Source organism: Zalophus californianus, chromosome Y (assembly GCF_009762305.2).
Source record: "Zalophus californianus isolate mZalCal1 chromosome Y, mZalCal1.pri.v2, whole genome shotgun sequence".
In the NCBI taxonomy this organism is placed as follows: Eukaryota; Metazoa; Chordata; class Mammalia; order Carnivora; family Otariidae; genus Zalophus; species Zalophus californianus.
Genome location: NC_045613.1, coordinates 374,806 through 393,386, shown reverse-complemented (window position 1 = coordinate 393,386; position 18,581 = coordinate 374,806). Strand labels below are relative to the sequence as shown.

The window sequence follows — 18,581 nt, the reverse complement described above, 5'->3', positions numbered from 1 at the left end:
GGTTAAATTTATTAAGAAACGAGGGCAGAGACTGCGGATTAATTATATTTCCAATTTGGGGGGCAGAACTCATTTGGTCTTATAATGTCAGGCCAATTGGTGATTACAGCGGCTCTCAATAAGAATCAGAATTGCGGTCCTGGGTGGACTGGGTGGCTCAGTCATTAAACGTCTGCCTTCAGCTCAGGTCATGATCTCAGGGTCCTGGGATAAGCCCCACATCAGGCTTCCTGCTCAAGTGGAGAGCCTGCTTCTCCCTCTCTCTCTGCCACTCCCTCTGCTTGTGCTCTCTCACTCCCTCTCTGACAAATAAATAAAATCTTTAAGAAAACACACAACAGAATTTAGTACCCTTATTCTTTCTGGTCCTCTTAAGATGCTTTTGAACAGCAATATCTTTCTTAGTCAAAGTGTAGAGATCCTCAGGAAGATCAAGAGCAAGTCCTCTGGACTTAAGTTTTTATTATCTGTTTACAAAATGTGGTTGTGCAACACTATGGGAGTTTCTCAGGATCACACTGATTTGTGATGCCCTTCTGGGCCAGTTTATACACCTGCTCCTTCACATCATCAGACCTCAATTTCAACTTGAGCCACCAGGAGCGTGCATGCTACCCATGATCAAAGGAAAAAGCTATTGTCTTCTTTACCATTAAAAATAATCTTTTTTTTTTAATCTTTTTTGTCCTGTTATAAAACCTACTCTTTGTGTTGCAGTAATTTTAAAGCTACACAGAGTGATATAAAGAACTTGCAGGGGCGGGGCACATGGGTATCTCAGTCAGTTAAGCGTCTGCCTTCAGCTCAGGTCACAATCCCAGAGTCCTGGGATCAAGCCCCGCATCCGGCTCCCTGCTGGGCGGGGAGCCTGCCTCTTCCTCTCCTTCTGCTGCTCCCCCTGCTTGTGCTGTCTCACTCTCTCTGTCAAATAAATAAATAAAATATTAAAAAAACAAAAAAAAAAAAACAACTCTCAGGAGCACCTGGGTGGCTGAGTCAGTTAAGCATCTGGCTTTGGCTCAGGTCATGATCTCAGGGTCCTGGGATCCAGCCCACGTCAGGATCTCTGCTCCACAGAGAACCTGCTTCTCTTTTCCCACTGTTCTTGCTCACTGTCGTGCCATCTCTCTCAAAGAAATAAAATCTTTAAAAAAAATCAACTTCCAAATACTCTTCCATATTCAGTAATGGTTAACATTCTGGCACATTTGCTGTATCATTATGTAATTTTTCTAACTTCCTGTGAAAAAGTTACAGACACCTATACCTTTTTACCTAAACATCTCAGTGTGTATTTCCTAAGCACAAGAACATTGTCTTACATAACCTCCTCTTTCCAGACACTGGCAACCACATTCTACTTTGTTTCTTTTGAGTTTGACTTCTCTAGATAATCCCATATAAGTGGATTCATACAGTATTTGTCTTTATATGACTGGCTTATTTCACTTAGCATAAGGATAAGTTCCTCCATGTAGTATTGTCAGAATTGAATTTCTTTTTAAGGCTGAATGTGTATTTCACTGTATGTGTATTACAGTTTTGTTCCATTCATCTGCTAGTAGACACTTAGGTTGTGTCCACTGTTATGAATAATGCTGTTGTGAACATTTGTGTACTAGTTTTTTAGGGTTTTTTGGATATATACTGGGGAGAGAAATTGCTGGATGATTTAGTAACTCCATGTTTAACATATTGGGGAACTGCCAAACTGTTTTCCAAAGTGGTGGCACCATTCCTAGTCCACAAGTAAAGTATAAGGGACCCAGTTTTTCCACGTTTCACTGATAACTATTATTGTTTTTCAGTTTGTCATACTAGTTGTGGTAAAGGATCATCTTACTGAGGTTTTCATTTGCATTTCCTTGATGACTAATGGTGTTAAGTGTTTCTTCATGGGCTTACCAGCCATTGTGTATCTTTAGAGAAATGTCTGTTAATAGCCTTTTGCTTACTTTTGAAGTGGTTTTTTAAAATTGAATTTTAAATGTTATAGTACATTCAGATAGAAGTCCTTTATCAGATACACAACTTACAAATATTCCTTCCCATTTTGTGCATTTTCTTTTTAGTTTATAAGTTTACTTTTATGCACACAAGATTAATTTTGATATAGTCCCGTTAATCGGTTTTTCTTCTTGTAACTTGTGCTTTTAGCATCATATGTAAGAAATTTTTGTGTAATCTGAAATCATGACGATTTACCGATGTATTTTCTTTTGAGAAGGGATTATCTTTTTAGTTTTATCTCTTCAATTTTTTGTAAATCTCACATCTTTATACAAAAGGAAAATGCAAAGCTTTTTTACTGTTAGATATACATTAGGAAAGTTGTTTCTTTTAAGCGGTACCTCAGTTTTCTTTTAAAAACCAAAAACAAATGGTTCGTCTTATGGGGCAAGTAATTGAGAACTTGGTGGCAGGAGCTTGTGTTGTTTATGTTTCAGGAAGAACTTACTCCTCGGTGTTGTGCGGTTTTTTTGTTTGGGGGTGTGGGTTTTTTGTTTGTTTTTTGTAGGTTTTTTCCTGTCTCCAGTGGGTGAAGGAGGAATAGTTGATTTGAGATCTCTGGATAGGAAAACTTCCCTTCGTGTTTTGGATTGACTGTTAAAGAACCCTGGTTGAACTAGTCCAGGTCTGGTTATATTTTAACAGTTAATCTTAGAACTCAGCTTAACTGATATTTATTGATGATGTTTTATAATGAAGATAATACTCTTTAGTATATTAAATGTGAAATATTAACATATGAATTACATTTTACTTTAATCTGTGTTTTCTTTGCAGATAGCACAACAGTAGAAAAATTAAGAGCCATTTGTTTGGATCATGCAAAACTTGGAGAAAATAACCTTGGACCATCTCTTGAATCACTTTTCTTTGGTCCTTCTGCCTCCCGAGTGCTATACCTAACAGAGGTTCATTTTAGTATTTTTCAAAGTTAATTTTTACATCATATGGTAATACAAAGAATATGCATAAGAATGTAATCTTGTGAAATATTTAAGAATTTTTTAGTACTGATGATAAGGAAAATAGAAGTTATAAATTGTTTTTTTAACATCTTTTAATACAGCCCCCTTCTCTTTTTTTTCCAGGTCGTTTATGCCTTGTTAATGCCTGCTAGTGCACCTTTGGCAGATGATTCCTCTGACTTTCAATTTCACTTCTTGAAAAGTGGTGGCTTACCTCTTGTACTGAGTATGTTAACAAGAAATAACTTCCTGCCAAATACAGATACAGAAACTCGAAGGGGTGCTTACTTCAATGGTCTTAAGATAGCCAAACTGTTGTTAACTGCCATAGGCTATGGCCATGTTCGAGCTGTAGCAGAAGCTTGTCAGCCAGTTGTAGAAGGTGCAGATCCCATAACACCGGTAATAAAATTTTTTAGATTGTTAAGGTTTATGGTTAGAGAATATAAGATCAGTTCAATCTATTGTTATACTTGTGTTAAAATGTAAATACTCTCTAGTGATTACAGTGATCTCATAGGACACTTTGTTACCCTTAAGTCTTTTGAGTTGTTTTCAGTTGTTTAAGTCTGAAAAACTCACCTGAATTTTTTATTAACTGATAACTGAAAGATATATAAAGACAGGTGGTTATAAAAGGAAAAGATTTAATTGGTATATTTCCCATCTCTTCTCCGACTCTGAAAAACATAACCACCATAAGTGACAAAAACTCTTCTCTGCCATGCTATCATCCTGATGAACATCACTGAATGTTCTCAGGATACACTGAGATTTGATGCAAGGGTTGAATGTGTCATTCACTTCACACTAAATTTTAGTTCATTCATTAGTTTTATTAAATTACTCACTGAAAATAAAATGCTTTAAGGATAGATTTTTTTAGAAATAGATTGGTTTTTCATCACAGAAATTTGAATAATAACTAGATATTTGATACTTAGAATTATCATTAATTTGGGTGGGATAATAGTATTATGGATTTTGTTTCAAAGAAGAGTCATATGCTGAGGTATTTTAAATAAAATATAATGTCTGAGACTTTTCTCTAACATAATTCTTGGGAGGTATGGTCAGACTGAGTTGAAGATTCAGTGAAAAAATCTGACTTTTTGTTGATAATTATAGATGCTAGATAATGGGTTCTTTAGGGTAATTTATATTCTTCTATCTACTTCTTTTTCCATCTTCCTCTTTTTTATAATTTTGCAATGTTGTATTAATAAAAAGATTAAAAGAATAATGTGATTTTGTACAGCAAATTTTAAGATTTTTTTTATTTGAGAGACAGCGAGAATTAGAGCACAAGCTGGGGGAGCGGCAGAGGGAGAGGGAGAAGCAGACTCCTGCTGAGAAGGGAGCCCCATGCGGGGCTCAATCCCAGGACTTCAGGATCATGACCTGAGCTGAAGGCAGATGATTACCAACTGAGCCACGCAGGAATCCCTGCAAATTTTATTTTTTATTTTTTATTTTAAAGGTTTTACTTATTTTTTCATGAGAGACAGAATGAGAGAGAGAGGCAGAGGGAGAAGCAGGCTCCCCATGGAGCAGGGAGCCTGATGTGGGACTTGATCCCCGGACCCTGGGATCAGGACCTGAGCTGAAGGCAGACACTTAACCAATGAGCCACCCAGGCACCCACCACAAATTTTAAAAAGAAAATTACAATGCTCTATTTTCATTCCCAAGTTTAATGTTTTATATTGTGGGTCTGCATGTTTAATGGTCAAATATGCTGTATCATTTAATCATCAATATTAGACATATTTGGTGGATTACTCTTACTACCTATTTTGTACGTGAAAATTAAGATCTAAAGAGATGAACTATTTTGGCCTCAGTAATAAAATGACCTGAAAGTTCAACTCTGTGAAGAGGCAGGCTGACTCTAAAACTATACTTTCAACTACGTCTGGTTTTTTGTTTGAAATTTCATATTAATAGCACCAGGCAATTGGACCTCCAAGCGTTTATTGAAGAATTTAAATAATTAATATTATATATACATATACAATAAATAATACATTAAGTAAAACTGTAAACTGATCTGATTGGAGGTTAGAAAAAAACTAGAAGTATTTTATCTAGTTATTTTGCTTTGGCCACCTTTGTGTCTATAGGAAGAACTTCACAAACCCTTGAATTTCTTAAAGTACCTCTTTTTAAAAATATATACTTAGATTTTTTTGAGAGAGACAGAGAGAGAGCAAGCAGGGGTAAGGGAGAGGCAGTGGGAGAGGGGGAGAGAATCTCTGGCAGACTCCATTCCTAGCACAGAACCCAGTGAGGGGCTTTACCTTAAAATCCTCAGATCATGAATTGAGCCAAAATCACTTAACCGACCAAGCCAACTAGGCGTCCCTAAAAATATTTCTCAATAAAACTTTACTGTGAAAGAAAAGTAGAATGGGGTGATGAAGGTGTAGAAATTTTAGCATGCTGGGGCGAGAAGCTAGAGCACACATAGCAAAAGTACCCTTGTGTAGGAACATCTTGAAGACTGAAAGGGAAAGAATTAAGGTATAAATTTAAAGATTAGAGGAGGAGAAATTGAAGATGTATTTATCTGGAACCCTCATTTTTCTCATGTGATATAATGACAGGTATAGCCAGGAGGGCTGGGGAAAGAATGTATCTGGAAACATGTAAAGCATTGCTCAAAGCTGTGTCATTTATCTTCTGCAATTGGAAGTGAACTCAGTTGTAGAAACAATATTAAATTTATCTGAGAGTGGAGTTTGCAGTAGAGTATCATCACTCCAGAAGGTAACTAAGAGAAGTCTACAGTGTTAGCGATCTGAAATGCTTTTTCTGCAGATCACCATAAATTGTAGAGTGGATACATGGAAGGATTACATCCTAAGAGAGTGTTGATGGATGAGGAACAGAGGGTCAGGCTTTTATAGTGTACAAATACTTGAAAATGTGCTTATGTATAAGATTTTTACTCCCAAGTAAAAATGTTAACTTCTACAGATTAATCAAGTTACGCATGATCAAGCAGTGGTGCTACAAAATGCCCTTCAGATTATTCCTAATCCATCATCTGAGTGCATGCTTAGAAATGTATCCATACGTCTTGCCCAGCAAATATCTGATGAGGTTAGTATAAAACTGAAAGCTTGGGGTCTGGGGTGGTTTATTTTTTATTATTCTTGATACGGTATCTGTTTACTCATAATTAAATGAAGATTATCACAATCTAGGGCTAAGTATTCTAGACCATAATTTTATTTTATTTCAGCTTAAATTTCATAAAATTCTACTTACTAAAGTTATCTACTAATATTCATACTTTTGAAAGTACGTTTTAAACAGGCTGTTTGAGATATCATGTATATTGCATGAACTAGGTCAAAATAAACCATGTGGTGAGTTTAAAGTAATGGTATAGTCAGGAAAACAACATTTTCATCAACCCCAGAAGTTTTCTCCTGGCTCTAAGCAACCACTGCTCTGCTTTTTATCATTATAGAGTAGTTCTCTGTTTCTTAAATTTTGCACAAATGTGATCATTTGTGTACTCTTTTATGTCTAAATTATTCCAGTCAGCATGATTTTAAAATGTCGCAGTCATTTATGTGTGTGTGGTTTATTCCATTTTGAGTGGTACTACATTTTATGGTCATCCTACATATTCTGTTCATAGACATTAGGATTATTTCTAGTTTTTTACTATTGCGAATAAAACTGTTTATTTTGAAAATTCTCCAAATCACGCGTGCTTTGGTTAGCTGATTTTTTTCTTACCTATTAAACACATAGGAATTGAATGACTGACTGGGTGACTTGGTTTTCCTCTGTTTTAAAAATTCTTAAGAAAAATATCTATAGAGCCAGAATAGATCTTAACCTGAAGCATACTTAGGCTGTAGCTGATAAATGTGTTTTATTTCATCAGCATAAATTTTATGACTTGAGGTGAAGATTTAAAAAAATGGGGACAAAAGCTACTTTAGATATTAAAGACAGTGTGGAACATATTTGTGTTCTTAAAGCCATTTATACTACTATCAAAAAGAGAAATGTTTTGTTTTCTGATAACTTTACTTGATATTTTGTCAGCATTTTTAAGTATTAATTTTCTTTCAGGCTTCAAGACACATGCCTGATACTTGTGTAATTAGAGCTATACAAAAAATCATCTGGGCATCAGGATGTGGGGCATTAGATTTGGTATTTAGCCCAAATGAAAAAATCACAAAAATTTATGAGATGGTAAGAATTACTACAAAACTATATTGCTTTTATATAAAAGTTAATTGTGCACTAAATTTTCATCATCTCTGCCATCTTTTAAAGACCAGGTTATTTGTATCTATTAGTTTTGGTGGGGGGGTTGTAGGTTTTTTTATTGTATTTTATGTATCTGACAAAGAGAAAGAGTGCACACGTGCACACCCTCACACAAGCTGGGGGAGGGGCAGACAGAGAGGGAGAAGTAGGCTCTCTGCTAAGGAGGGAGCCCGATGATGCAATGCTTAATCCCAGGACCCTGGGATCATGACCCGACCCGAAGGCAGACACCTAACCCACTGAGCCACCCAGGGCCCCTATTAATTTAAAGTAAACTTACAGCTATAATTAAGATGACAATATATAATTTTATTTTGAAAATAAAACACTTAAGTGTGTCTTAAAGAGTAATTTATTCTTGATTCTAACTTTACAGACCCCCAGTGCAAGCAGTGAGCCAGACATGGAGGATGAACAGGTTTGCTGTGAAGCATTGGAAGTGATGACATTATGTTTTGCTCTGATTCCAACAGCCCTGGATGCACTTAGTAAAGAAAAAGCCTGGCAGACATTTATCATTGACTTATTATTGCACTGTCCCAGCAAGTAAGTGATTTTTTTTTTTAATTTAGAAGAAGGTTGACCTTTTTCTTTTAAGCAGAAAGGAATTAGTTTTGATCATAATTTGTCTCAGAAGTCAAATAAGGAAATCTTTTGGTTGTCTACATAGTACTTTGATATTTAGGAAACTTGTATTTAACATGTTTCACTTAACCTAAGTGGACAGTTCAGTGGCCTTAAGAACTTTTATTAAAAGTGTCATGCAGTCATCACCACTATCCTATTTTTCATTATCCAGACAAATTTTTTTAAGTCATAATTCCCATTTTCCAAACCTTCTATCCCTTGGTTTACCTCTGATTTATATACTACCTCTGTGAACTTGCCAATTAGAAGTACCTCACGTAAAAGGAATCACACAGTATTAGTCCTGTTGTGCTTGGATTGTTTCATAGAGCATAATGTTCTCAAAGTTCATCCATGTTGTAGCAAATTGCAGAATTTCCTTCCTTTTTAAAGCTGAATGATCCATTGTCTGTATATACCATGTTTTTGCTTATAAAGTTCATCTGTTGTTGGATACTTGAGTTGTTTCCACTCTTGGGTATTGTAAATGCTGCTGCTATGATAATTGCTGTGAACCTAGGTATCTGTTTGAGTACCCATTCTCAGTTCTTTTGAGAATGTGCCTTGGAAATAGATATTACTTGGTAATTCTATGTTAAACTTTTTGAGGGTCCACAAAACTGAAGTGGCTCACTGTATTCTATTGCCACAAGCAATGTACAGAGATTCCTTTTTCTCCATATCCTCTCCCAGGCTTGTTATTTTTTAACTTTCTTTAAAATAGTAGCCCTCCCAGTGGGTATTACATAACATTTTATGATTGTTTTGATTTTTATTTCCGAATATGGTGTTGAGCCTTTTTTTTCATGTGCTGCTATGTCTAGTGTGGAGAAATGTCTTTTTAAATCCATTTTTAGGGGTGCCTGGATGGCTCGGTTGAGCATCTGCGTTCAGCTTAGGTCCCAGGGCCCTGGAATCAAGTCCAGCATCAGACTCCCTGCTCAGCTGGGAGTCTGCTTCTCTGTCCCCTCCCTCCATCCCCCTCTCTGTGGTCTTTCTCTCTCTCAAATGAATAAATAAGATCTTTTAAATAAGTAAATCCATTCTGAAACTGGATTGTTCATATGAATCTTAGGATAGGTTTTCCCCATTTCAGCAGTAAACACCATTGGAATTTTGAAAGGCATTACATTAAATCTATTGATTCATTTGGTAGTATTGACATCTTAATATGAAGTCTTTCGATGCATCAACACATGTCTTTTATTTAGGTTTTCATTTCTTTCAACACAGTTGCTCCTTTTTAGTTATGTTTGTTTATTCTTGAGTATTTTGTCCTTTTTGCTGCTATTGTAGGTAGCTGCTGTTTTTTTCCTAATTTCTTAATTGTTTTGAATTGTTCATTGATACTATGTAGAAATTCAAGTTTTATACTTAGTGTTTTGCTGAATTCAGTTTCTTTATGAATACTTCAGAATTGTATTAGTATATGAAACCATGCCTTTTACAAATATAGTTTTACTTGCATCTCCCCAATTTTTTTTCTTTAAAGATTTTATTTATTTATTTGACAGAGACAGACACAGCTAGAGAGGGAACACAAGCAGGGGGAGTGGGAGAGGGAGAAGCAGGCTTCCCGCCAAGCAGGGAGCCCGATGCGGGGCTCGATCCCAGGACCCTGAGATGATGACCTGAGCCAAAGGCAGAGGCTTAATGACTGAGCCACCCAGTCGCCCCTCCCCAATTTTTATGTTCATTTGCCTTTGCTTTGCTTTATGCTTTCCTATATTGAATAGAAGAGGTGATATTAGACATCCTTGTCTTGTTACTGATATAGAAAGCTTTTAGTCTTTTATCAACGAGTATAATACTAAGTCAAAGCTTTTCATATAGGATCTTTATCCTGTTGAGACTTTCTTTTTATTCTTTCCTCATTAAACGTTTTTATCATGAAAAGGTTACAATTTATTTAAGTTTTTTTCTGAATCAGATGAGATGAGTGCAGTTTTTTCCTTCATATTTATGTGATGTGTAAAAAGTTGTTTTTTTTTTTTTAAGATTTTATGTATTTATTTGTCAGAGTGAGAGATAGCACAAGCAGGGGAGCCGCGGCAGAGGCAGAGGGAGAAGCAGGCTCCCCACTGAGCCAGGAACCCAGTATGGGGCTCGATCCCAGACCCTGGGATCATGACCTGAGCTGAAGGCAGCTGCTCAACTGAGCCACCAGATGCCTTCAAAAATAGTTTTATTAAAATAAAAATAGATTTATTAAAATAAAATGTACTGATTTGTATGTTGAAACTGTCTTGCATTATTAGGATAAATCTCACTTGGTCATTGGGTATAATATTTTTAATATACTTACAAATTTGATAATGTTTTGAGGAATTTTAATATTTTTATTATGGTAAAAAATACATAACATTTTTATCCACTTTAAATTGATAGTTTTATATTAAATATGTTTATGTGATTTCAAGAAACTGTAGAATTATTTCATCTTGCAGAAGTGAAACAGTATATTCACTAAATGCTAATTTACCCACGCACAGCATCACCAGTACTCCCCTTTGGAACACTTTTACTCTGCGTTTCTACGATTTTGGCTACTTTAGATTCTTCGTATGGTTGGAATCATATAGTATTTTGTCACTGAGTTAACTGCTTTATGTCATGTTCTGGACGTTTTTCCATATTGTAGCATGTGACAGGATTTCCCCCCCTTTTTAAGGCTACATAAAATTTCTCTGTATATATTATCACGTATTCTTTATTCATTCATGTGTTGATAGACATTTGTGTTGCTTCCATCTCTTGGCTGTTGTGAACAGTTCTTTGATGAACGTGGATGTGCAGACATCTCTTCAAGAGCGTACTTTGAATTCTTTTACATATATACCCAGAAGTGGGATTGCTGGGTCATAGTTAATTCTATTTTTAGTATTTTGAGGAATCTCGGTACTCTTTTTCATAGTCACTGCACCATTTTACATTCCTCCCAACAATGCACAAGGGTTCCAATTTTTCTACATGTTTGATGGCACGTATTGTTTTGATAGTAGTCATCCTAGTGAGTGCAAACTGACATCTCATTGTGTTTTGATTTGCATTTCACTTATGAGCTCCTTTTCATAGGCTTGTTGGCCCTTCTGAGATTATTTGTATTTCTTTTCTTAAGGGGTTATTGGTCTTTTTTATTATACAGTATCTTTGACTTTGTTGTCATCATGATTTTGGCATTATGGAATAAATTTCTGTAGTTCCTCCCTTTAAATTGTTAACAAGAAATGACTGATTTGTTTTCATTCTTCTTTAATAGTATTCACCAGTGAACCTTTTTCTGCTCCTAGGATTTGTTTTCTTTTTTTTTTTTCTTTTCTTTTTTATCTTTAGTAGGCCTGCCTGCTCCCCCCTCCCCCGCTCCGCCATGTAGGGCTTGAACTCACGACCCACACATCAAGAATCACATGCTCCACTGACTGAGCCAGCCAGGAGCCTCACTCTTTTTTTTTTCTTTTTTTAATATTTTATTTATTTATTTGATAGCACAAGTAGGCAGAGAGGCAAGCAGAGGGAGAGGGAGAAGCAGGCTCTCCACTGAGCAAGGAGCCCGATGCGGGGCTCGATCCCAGGACCCTGGGATCATGACCTGAGCCGAAGGCAGCCGCTTAACTGACTGAGCCATCCAGGCGCCCCTGAGGGATGTTTTTTGATAACTGTTGCAATTCCCTTCTTTGTTAAAAATCTCTTTATTGATTTATCATCTAATTTTTAAAATATCTTCTGCTTACTTTTAATTTAGTTTGCTAGTCTTTTAGAATTTTTCTGCTGAAATTATAGTTGTTTGAATTGTCACTTCTCTAGCTTTCTTTTAGTGTTTGTGTACAGTGTCTTCTCCAACATTTTAATCTATGTCTTCTTTATGGATTCCTTTTTTGTAGTATATTCTAGGCTGTAACATGTTTATATGCTTTAATTACATATTTTTAAGTGTATTTAGACATTTGAGGGTTTTGGGTGGTTTTTTTGTTTTTGTTTTTAAAGATTTTATGTATTTGTCAGAGAGAGCACAAGCAGAGGGAGAAACAGATTCCCCGCTGAGCAGAGAGCCTGACGCAGGACTCGATCCTAGGACCCTGGGATCATGACCTGAGCCAAAGGCAGATGCTTCACCAACTGCACCACCTAAGTGTCCCTAGACCTTTGAGTTTTAATATTGTTAATATTATTGATATCTTTGTATTATTGGCTACCATGTTTCTGCTTGTTTTCTGTTCATTCTCCATGTTCTTGATTCCTTCTCCTTCACTTTTTTCTGCCTTTTCTTTCTATATTTTTCTTTTACGTAAATAGAACTATGTAACTTACTAGATTTCCTATACAGAGATTACCTATACTAGTTTTTCCCAGAGTTTGTAAATTGGTCACGAGTGCTAAAATTATCTCACTGGAAAATGACTAGAAGTAAGTTTCTTTGATGCATTATAATTTTGAAGAAAATTTCTTTCTGAGAAAGCAATATGGAATCTTTTAATATTGTATATCGATCTATTTTTATTTCTAAAAATTTTCCCCAGCTTTATTGAGGTGTATGTGGTAAGAGAAAGATACATAAATATATGAGGTACAATATGATTTTCTTAAATATATACATTGTGACATGATTACTGTAGTCAAAGCAATTCTTACATCCTTCACTTTACATAGTTAATGATTTTTTGCATAGTGAGGACACTTGCAGTCATCTGTTAGCAGATTTTAAGACAAAATGTTAAGTATAGTTATTGTACATTATTTTCCAACAAAATTTGTTGAAACCCTGGATATTTGGATAGCCAAACTTTGCCTTTTACCAACATTTTCCCAGCCACTGTTCTACCCTCTGCTTCTAAGAATGTGAGTATTTTATATTCCACATTTAAGTGAGGTTATGCAGTATTTGTCTTTTGGGGTCCGTCTAATTTCACTTGGCCACTTGGCCTCCAGGTTCATCCATGGTGTCACAAATGGCAGAACTTCCTTCTTTTTAATAGTTGAGCTATATTCCATTGTATATGTATCATATTTTATTTATCTAGCCATCCATCATCAATGTTTAGATTGCTTCCATGTCTTTACTATTGTGAATAATGCTGCAGTGATCATGAGAATGGAAATATTTCTTCAAGATACTGATTTTATTTGGATTGCTGGATGATAAAATCATTTTATTTTTAGTGTTTTAAGGAATCTTCATAATGTTTTCCATAACAGATGTACAAATTTACATTCCCGCCAACATTGTGCAAGGGTTCTCTTTTATCCACATTGTTGCAAACACTTATTATCTCTTGACTTTTTAAGAATAGCCATCCTAACAAGTCTGAGGTGATAACCTGTTTTGGTTTGATTTGTATTTCCTGATGATGAGTCACATTGTTTTTCTCACATACCTATTCACCATTTATTTATTTTCTTTGAAAAAGATGTCTGTTCAGGTCCTTTCCCCTTTTAAGGCTGTTAATTATTTTGCTGTTCAGCTGCATAAGTTCCTTATATTTTGAATATAAACCACTTACGAGAAACATAGTTTGCAAATATATTCTATTATTCTGTAGGTTGTCTTTTCATTCTGTTGTTTTCTTTGCTGTGCAGAAGCTCTTTAGTTTGATGCAGTCCTCTTTATTTTTGCTTTTGTTGACAGTTCTTTTGATGTCATATGCAAAAAATCAGTTCATAAGACCCATATCAGAAGTTTTTTCTCAGGTCACCTGGGTGGCTCAGTCAGTAAAGCGTCTGCCTTCGGCTCAGGTCATGATCCTGGAGTCCTGGGATCCAGCCCTGCATCAGGCTTCTTTCTTGGCAAGGAGCCTCTTTCTCCCTCTTCTCTCTGCCTGCCATTCCCCCTGCTTTTGCGCTCACTTTTGCTCTCTCTCTGTGTCAAATAAGCAAAATCTTTTCTTTTTTAAAGCTTTTTCTCTGTTTTTTTTCTTTTTAAGATTCTATTCATTTTAGGGCGCCTGGGTGTCTCAGTTGGTTAAGCGACTGCCTTCGGCTTGGGTCAGGATCCCAGAGTCCTGGGATCAAGTCCCACATCAGGCTCCTGGCTCAGCGGGAGCCTGCTTCTCCTTCTGACCTAGTCCCCACTCATGCTGTTTCTCTCTCTCTCACACATTAATTTAATTAATTAATTAAATCTTTTTTAAAAAAGATTCTGTTTATTTGAGAGAGAGAACACAAGCAGGGAGAGTGGCAGAGGGATTGGGAGAAGAGGCTACCTGCTGAGCACAGAGTCTGATGCAGTCTCAATTCTGGGACCCTGAGATCATGACCTGTGCTGAAGGCAGACACTTAATCAACTGAGCCACAAGGCGCCCCTCTCTGTTTTCTTCTTAAGTTTAAGACTTACTTGATTTTTATGTATGGTGTGAAATAAGTGTCCTTTTCATTATTATGTATGTGGATTTTCAGTTTCCCCAACATCATTTATTGAAGAAACCTTATTTAATTTCCGTTGGCACCCTTCTCAAAGATCAGTTGACCATAAAATGGATGGTTTTATTTCTGAGATGTCTGTTCTGTCCATATGTATATATTTCTTTTTATGCAAGTAATATACTGTTGATTAGTATAGCTTTATAATACAGTTTGAGGGGCACCTGGCTGTCTCAGTCATTAAGGGTCTGCCTTCGGCTCAGGTCATGATCCCAGGGTCCTGGGATCGAGCCCCGCATTGGGGTCCCTGCTCAGCGGGGAGCCTCCTTCTCCCTTTCCCACTCCTCCTGCTTGTGTTCCCTCTCTCACTGTGTCTCTGTCAAATAAATAAAATCTTCAAAAAAAAATACAGTTTGAAATCAAGAAGCATGATGCTCCACCTTTGTTCTTAATTAGGATTGGTTTATTAGAGGTCTTTTGTGGCACCATATGTATATACAATTGTTTTTCTGTTTCTGTGAGTGTGCTGTTAGTATTTTGGCAGGGACTGTGTATTGAAGTAGATTGTGTTCAAGTGGACATTTTAACCATATAAGTACTCCTAATCCATCAATATAGGATGTCTTTCTTTAATTTCCTTATCAGTATTACAGTTTTCAGTGTACAAGTCCTACATCTCTTTGTTTAAGTTTATTCTAAGCTTATTCTTATTCTGTTAATACTGTTAACAGGATTGTTTTCTTAATACCGGTGTGGGTTTTTTTTGATGGTTCTTTGTGTATAGAAATGAAACTTCTCTATTTTGATTTTGTATTTTTTTTAATGGTTGCATCATTAGAATTTTCTACATATGTCATTTGTAGTCAGTTTTACTTCTCAGGATCAATCTTATGTCTTGTCTAAATGCTCTAGAAATAATTTCTACTTCTGTGTTAATAGAAGTGGTGAAATTGGGTATCCTTGCCTTGTACTGGCTATTAGAGGGGAAAACTTTCAGATTTCTATCATTGATTATAATGTTAAGTATGGGCTTTCCACATTGCATTGTATTGAGGTAAGTTCCTTCTATTTCTTTTAAAGTTTTTAATCACAAATGGATATCTAACTTTACCAAATCATTTGTCTTCGTGCATTGAGATGATCATTGTACTATCATTCCTTTTTGTAAATGTGATGAATGACATAGACTTATTTGTGTAATTGAACCATCCTTGTGTTCCAGGGATAACTCCCACAAGGTAATGACGTATAATCCTTTTTATGTCCTGTTGAATTTGATTTGTTATTACTGTATTGGGGATTTTTGCATTTGTGTTCATCAAGGATATTGACCTGTAGTTTTCTTTTCCTAGTGTTTTTAGTTAGCTTTGGTATCAAGATGATGCTGCCCTCACAAAAGCAGTTTGGAAATGTATCCACTTACTCCAGTTTTCAGAACAGTTGAAAAAGGATAGGTGTTGGGTGCCTAGGTGGCTCAGTTGGTCATGTGTCTGCCTTTGGCTCAGGTGATAATCTCAGGGTCCTGGGATTGAACCCCATGTTGGGCTCCCTGCTCAGCAGTGAGTCTGCTTCTCCCTCTTCCTCTGCCCCTCCCCTGCTTGTGCTCCCTCGCTCACACTCTCTCTCAAATAAATAAAATCCTTTTTTTCTTTCTTTCTTTTTTTTCTTTTCTTTTCTTTTTTTTTCTTTCTTTTCTTATGGACAGATATTGGGCATCTGGGTGGCTCAGTTGGTTAAGTGTACAAGTCTTGATTTCATATCAGGTCATGATATCAGGGTCATCAGATCCAGCCCTGAACTAGGCTCCGTGCTGGGCATGGAGCAAGCTTATTAACATTCTCTCTCTCCTTCTCTCTAAATACGTATAAATAAATAAATAGGATGGGGCACCTGGGTGGCTCAGTCAGTCAGCATCTGACTCCTGATTTCAGCTCAGGTCATGATCTCAGGGTCATGAGGCTGAGCCCCTATCAGGGTCTATGCCTAGAGCAGTCTGCTTGAAATTCTTTGTCCCCCTGCCACTCCCCCCCAAGCACTCTAAATAAATAAATAAAGTCTTTAAAAAATAAACATAGGTATTAACTTCCTATAAGTGGTAAAAATTACCCGTGAAACCTGTCTATTCTGGCCTTATATTTGTTCAGAGTTTTAAATTACTAAGTTATGCTTTTTCTTTGTTACTGGTCTGTTTTTTTTTTTCTTGATTCAGGTTTGCTAGATTATATGTTTCTAGGAAATTACCAAATTTTTTTTAGATTTCTGTTGTTATATTATAACACTATAATATTTTTTTGTAATAACTTCATAATAATTATCTACTCAATGTTTTTTGATTATACCAGATTTAGGCCATTTTAGATTCAAAGTAATTTTTAAAAGATAGAGTTACTTTTGCTGTTTTGTTCATTGTTTTCAATATTTTGTACCTTTTTCCTTCCTCTTTGCTATTCTGCTTTTTGATCTGATTTTTTTGTAGTGAAATGCTTTCATTTTTCTTTTTATCTATTGTGTATCCAATAGAAGTTATTTCTTTGTCGTTACCATAAGAAAAAATACCTTCTATCAGTATATTTTAAACTTATATCCTAAGTCTTAGACAAAAACTTCACTTTTTTTCCTTGATTTCTCTACATTCTTCCTAACACTTGTTTTCTGATATTTTTTTTATAGTATCCATTGTTTTTGGTGTGAGGTAGTATCTCCTTCTAGGTTTGATTTGCATGTCCCAAATGATGAGCATTTTTTCATGTGCCGATTAGCCAGTCATGTGTCTTTCTGAGAGAAATGACTATTTGAGTCTTCTAGCCACTTTTACTCTCTGGCCCTCCCACATTTTTTGGTAATACCCTGTATCTATATTATGTATCCATTAACAAATTACTATAGTGGCTATAGTGATTTTAAAACTTTGCCTTTTGAGGCGCCTGAGTGGCTCAGTCGGTCAAGCGTCTGCCTTCGGCTATAGTGATTTTAAAACTTTTGCCTTTTGAGGCACCTGAGTGGCTCAGTTGGTTAAGCGTCTGCCTTCGGCTCGGGTCGTGGTCCCCAGTCCTGACATCAAGCCCTGCATTGGGCTCCCTTCTCAGTGGAGAGCTTGCTTCTCCCACTCTCTCTGTTGGTCTCCCTGATTATGCTTTCTTTTTTCACTCTGTCAAATAAATAAATTAAAAATATTAAAAAACAACAACTTTTGCCTTTTAACTTTAATACTAGAGGTAATAGTGATTTTCTGTACCACTATAACAGTATTAGAAGAGGGACACCTTGGTGGATCAGTCAGTGAGGTGTCTGCCTTTGGTTCAGGTCATGATCCCAGGGTCTTAGGATCGAGCTACAGCACTGGGCTCCCTGCTAAGGAGGGACCCCGCTTCTCCCTCTGCCTGCCGCTCCCCCTCTGCTAGTGCTCTGTCTCTCGTGTGTGTTCTCTCAAATAAGTAAATAAAATCTTTAAACACACACACAGTATTAGAGGAATATATTGAATTTGACTGTATTTATCTTTACTAGTCAGTTTTATGCTTTCTTATATTTTTATGTTACTAATTAACATATTCAACGTAAAGAACTACTTATAACATTTCTTACAATGTATTTCTTGTGGTGATGAATTCTCTCATTTTTTGGGATGTCTTTATATTCACTTCTAGCTAGTGAACTTAGTGTTAGTGTGCAGGTGCTAGATTGATGGTATGTGGGAGTTCCTCCTTCAGAAGAGTGTAACAGCACTGACTTCTGAGGAGTTTAGGTCAGCATTAAGAAAGACATAGGTTCGGGGCGCCTGGGTGGCTCAGTTGGTTAAGCGACTGCCTTCGGCTCAGGTCATGATCCTGGAGTCCCAGGATCGAGTGCCGCATCGGGCTCCCTGCTCGGCAGGGAGTCTGCTTCTCCCTCTGACCCTCTTCCCTCTCGTGCTCTCTATTTCTCTTTCTCTCTCATTCTCTCTCTCTCAAATAAATAAACAAAATCTTTAAAAAAAAAAAAAAGAAAGACATAGGTTCTCAGTAATCAATGCTGCAGGTATTAGGTGTCAGAAGCAGCAATTTAGGTCTCTGTGGAAGTACACAGAGTTCACTAGCATAGCATGCTTGGTTAACAATTTTTCCTTTTCAGCACTTTGAATATTAGTCCCATTTTCTGCTGTCTTGCCAGGTTCTGCTGATTGTGGTAGGGTTTTATGGAGGATTCCTTCTATGTGAAGAGCCATTTTTCTAGCTGCTATCAAAATTCCCTCTTTTCTTTGACTTTTGATGATTGGATTTTAATGTATGTGTCTTGATGAAATCTTTCTTTGTTGGTCCTGTTTGGGATCTGTGTTTCACAAATCTG

General features: G+C 36.4%; 1 protein-coding gene across 1 annotated transcript in view; it reads left to right on the top strand.

Annotated features, from left to right (window-relative positions):
- LOC118356607 (probable ubiquitin carboxyl-terminal hydrolase FAF-X) overlaps positions 1-18,581 on the top strand; it is a 150,223-nt gene that overhangs the window by 84,677 nt on the left and 46,965 nt on the right. The window contains 5 exon segments of the mRNA XM_035725858.1: positions 2,788-2,918; positions 3,099-3,377; positions 5,955-6,080; positions 7,071-7,196; positions 7,651-7,820. Of these exon segments, the coding sequence (XP_035581751.1) occupies positions 2,788-2,918; positions 3,099-3,377; positions 5,955-6,080; positions 7,071-7,196; positions 7,651-7,820 (832 nt within the window).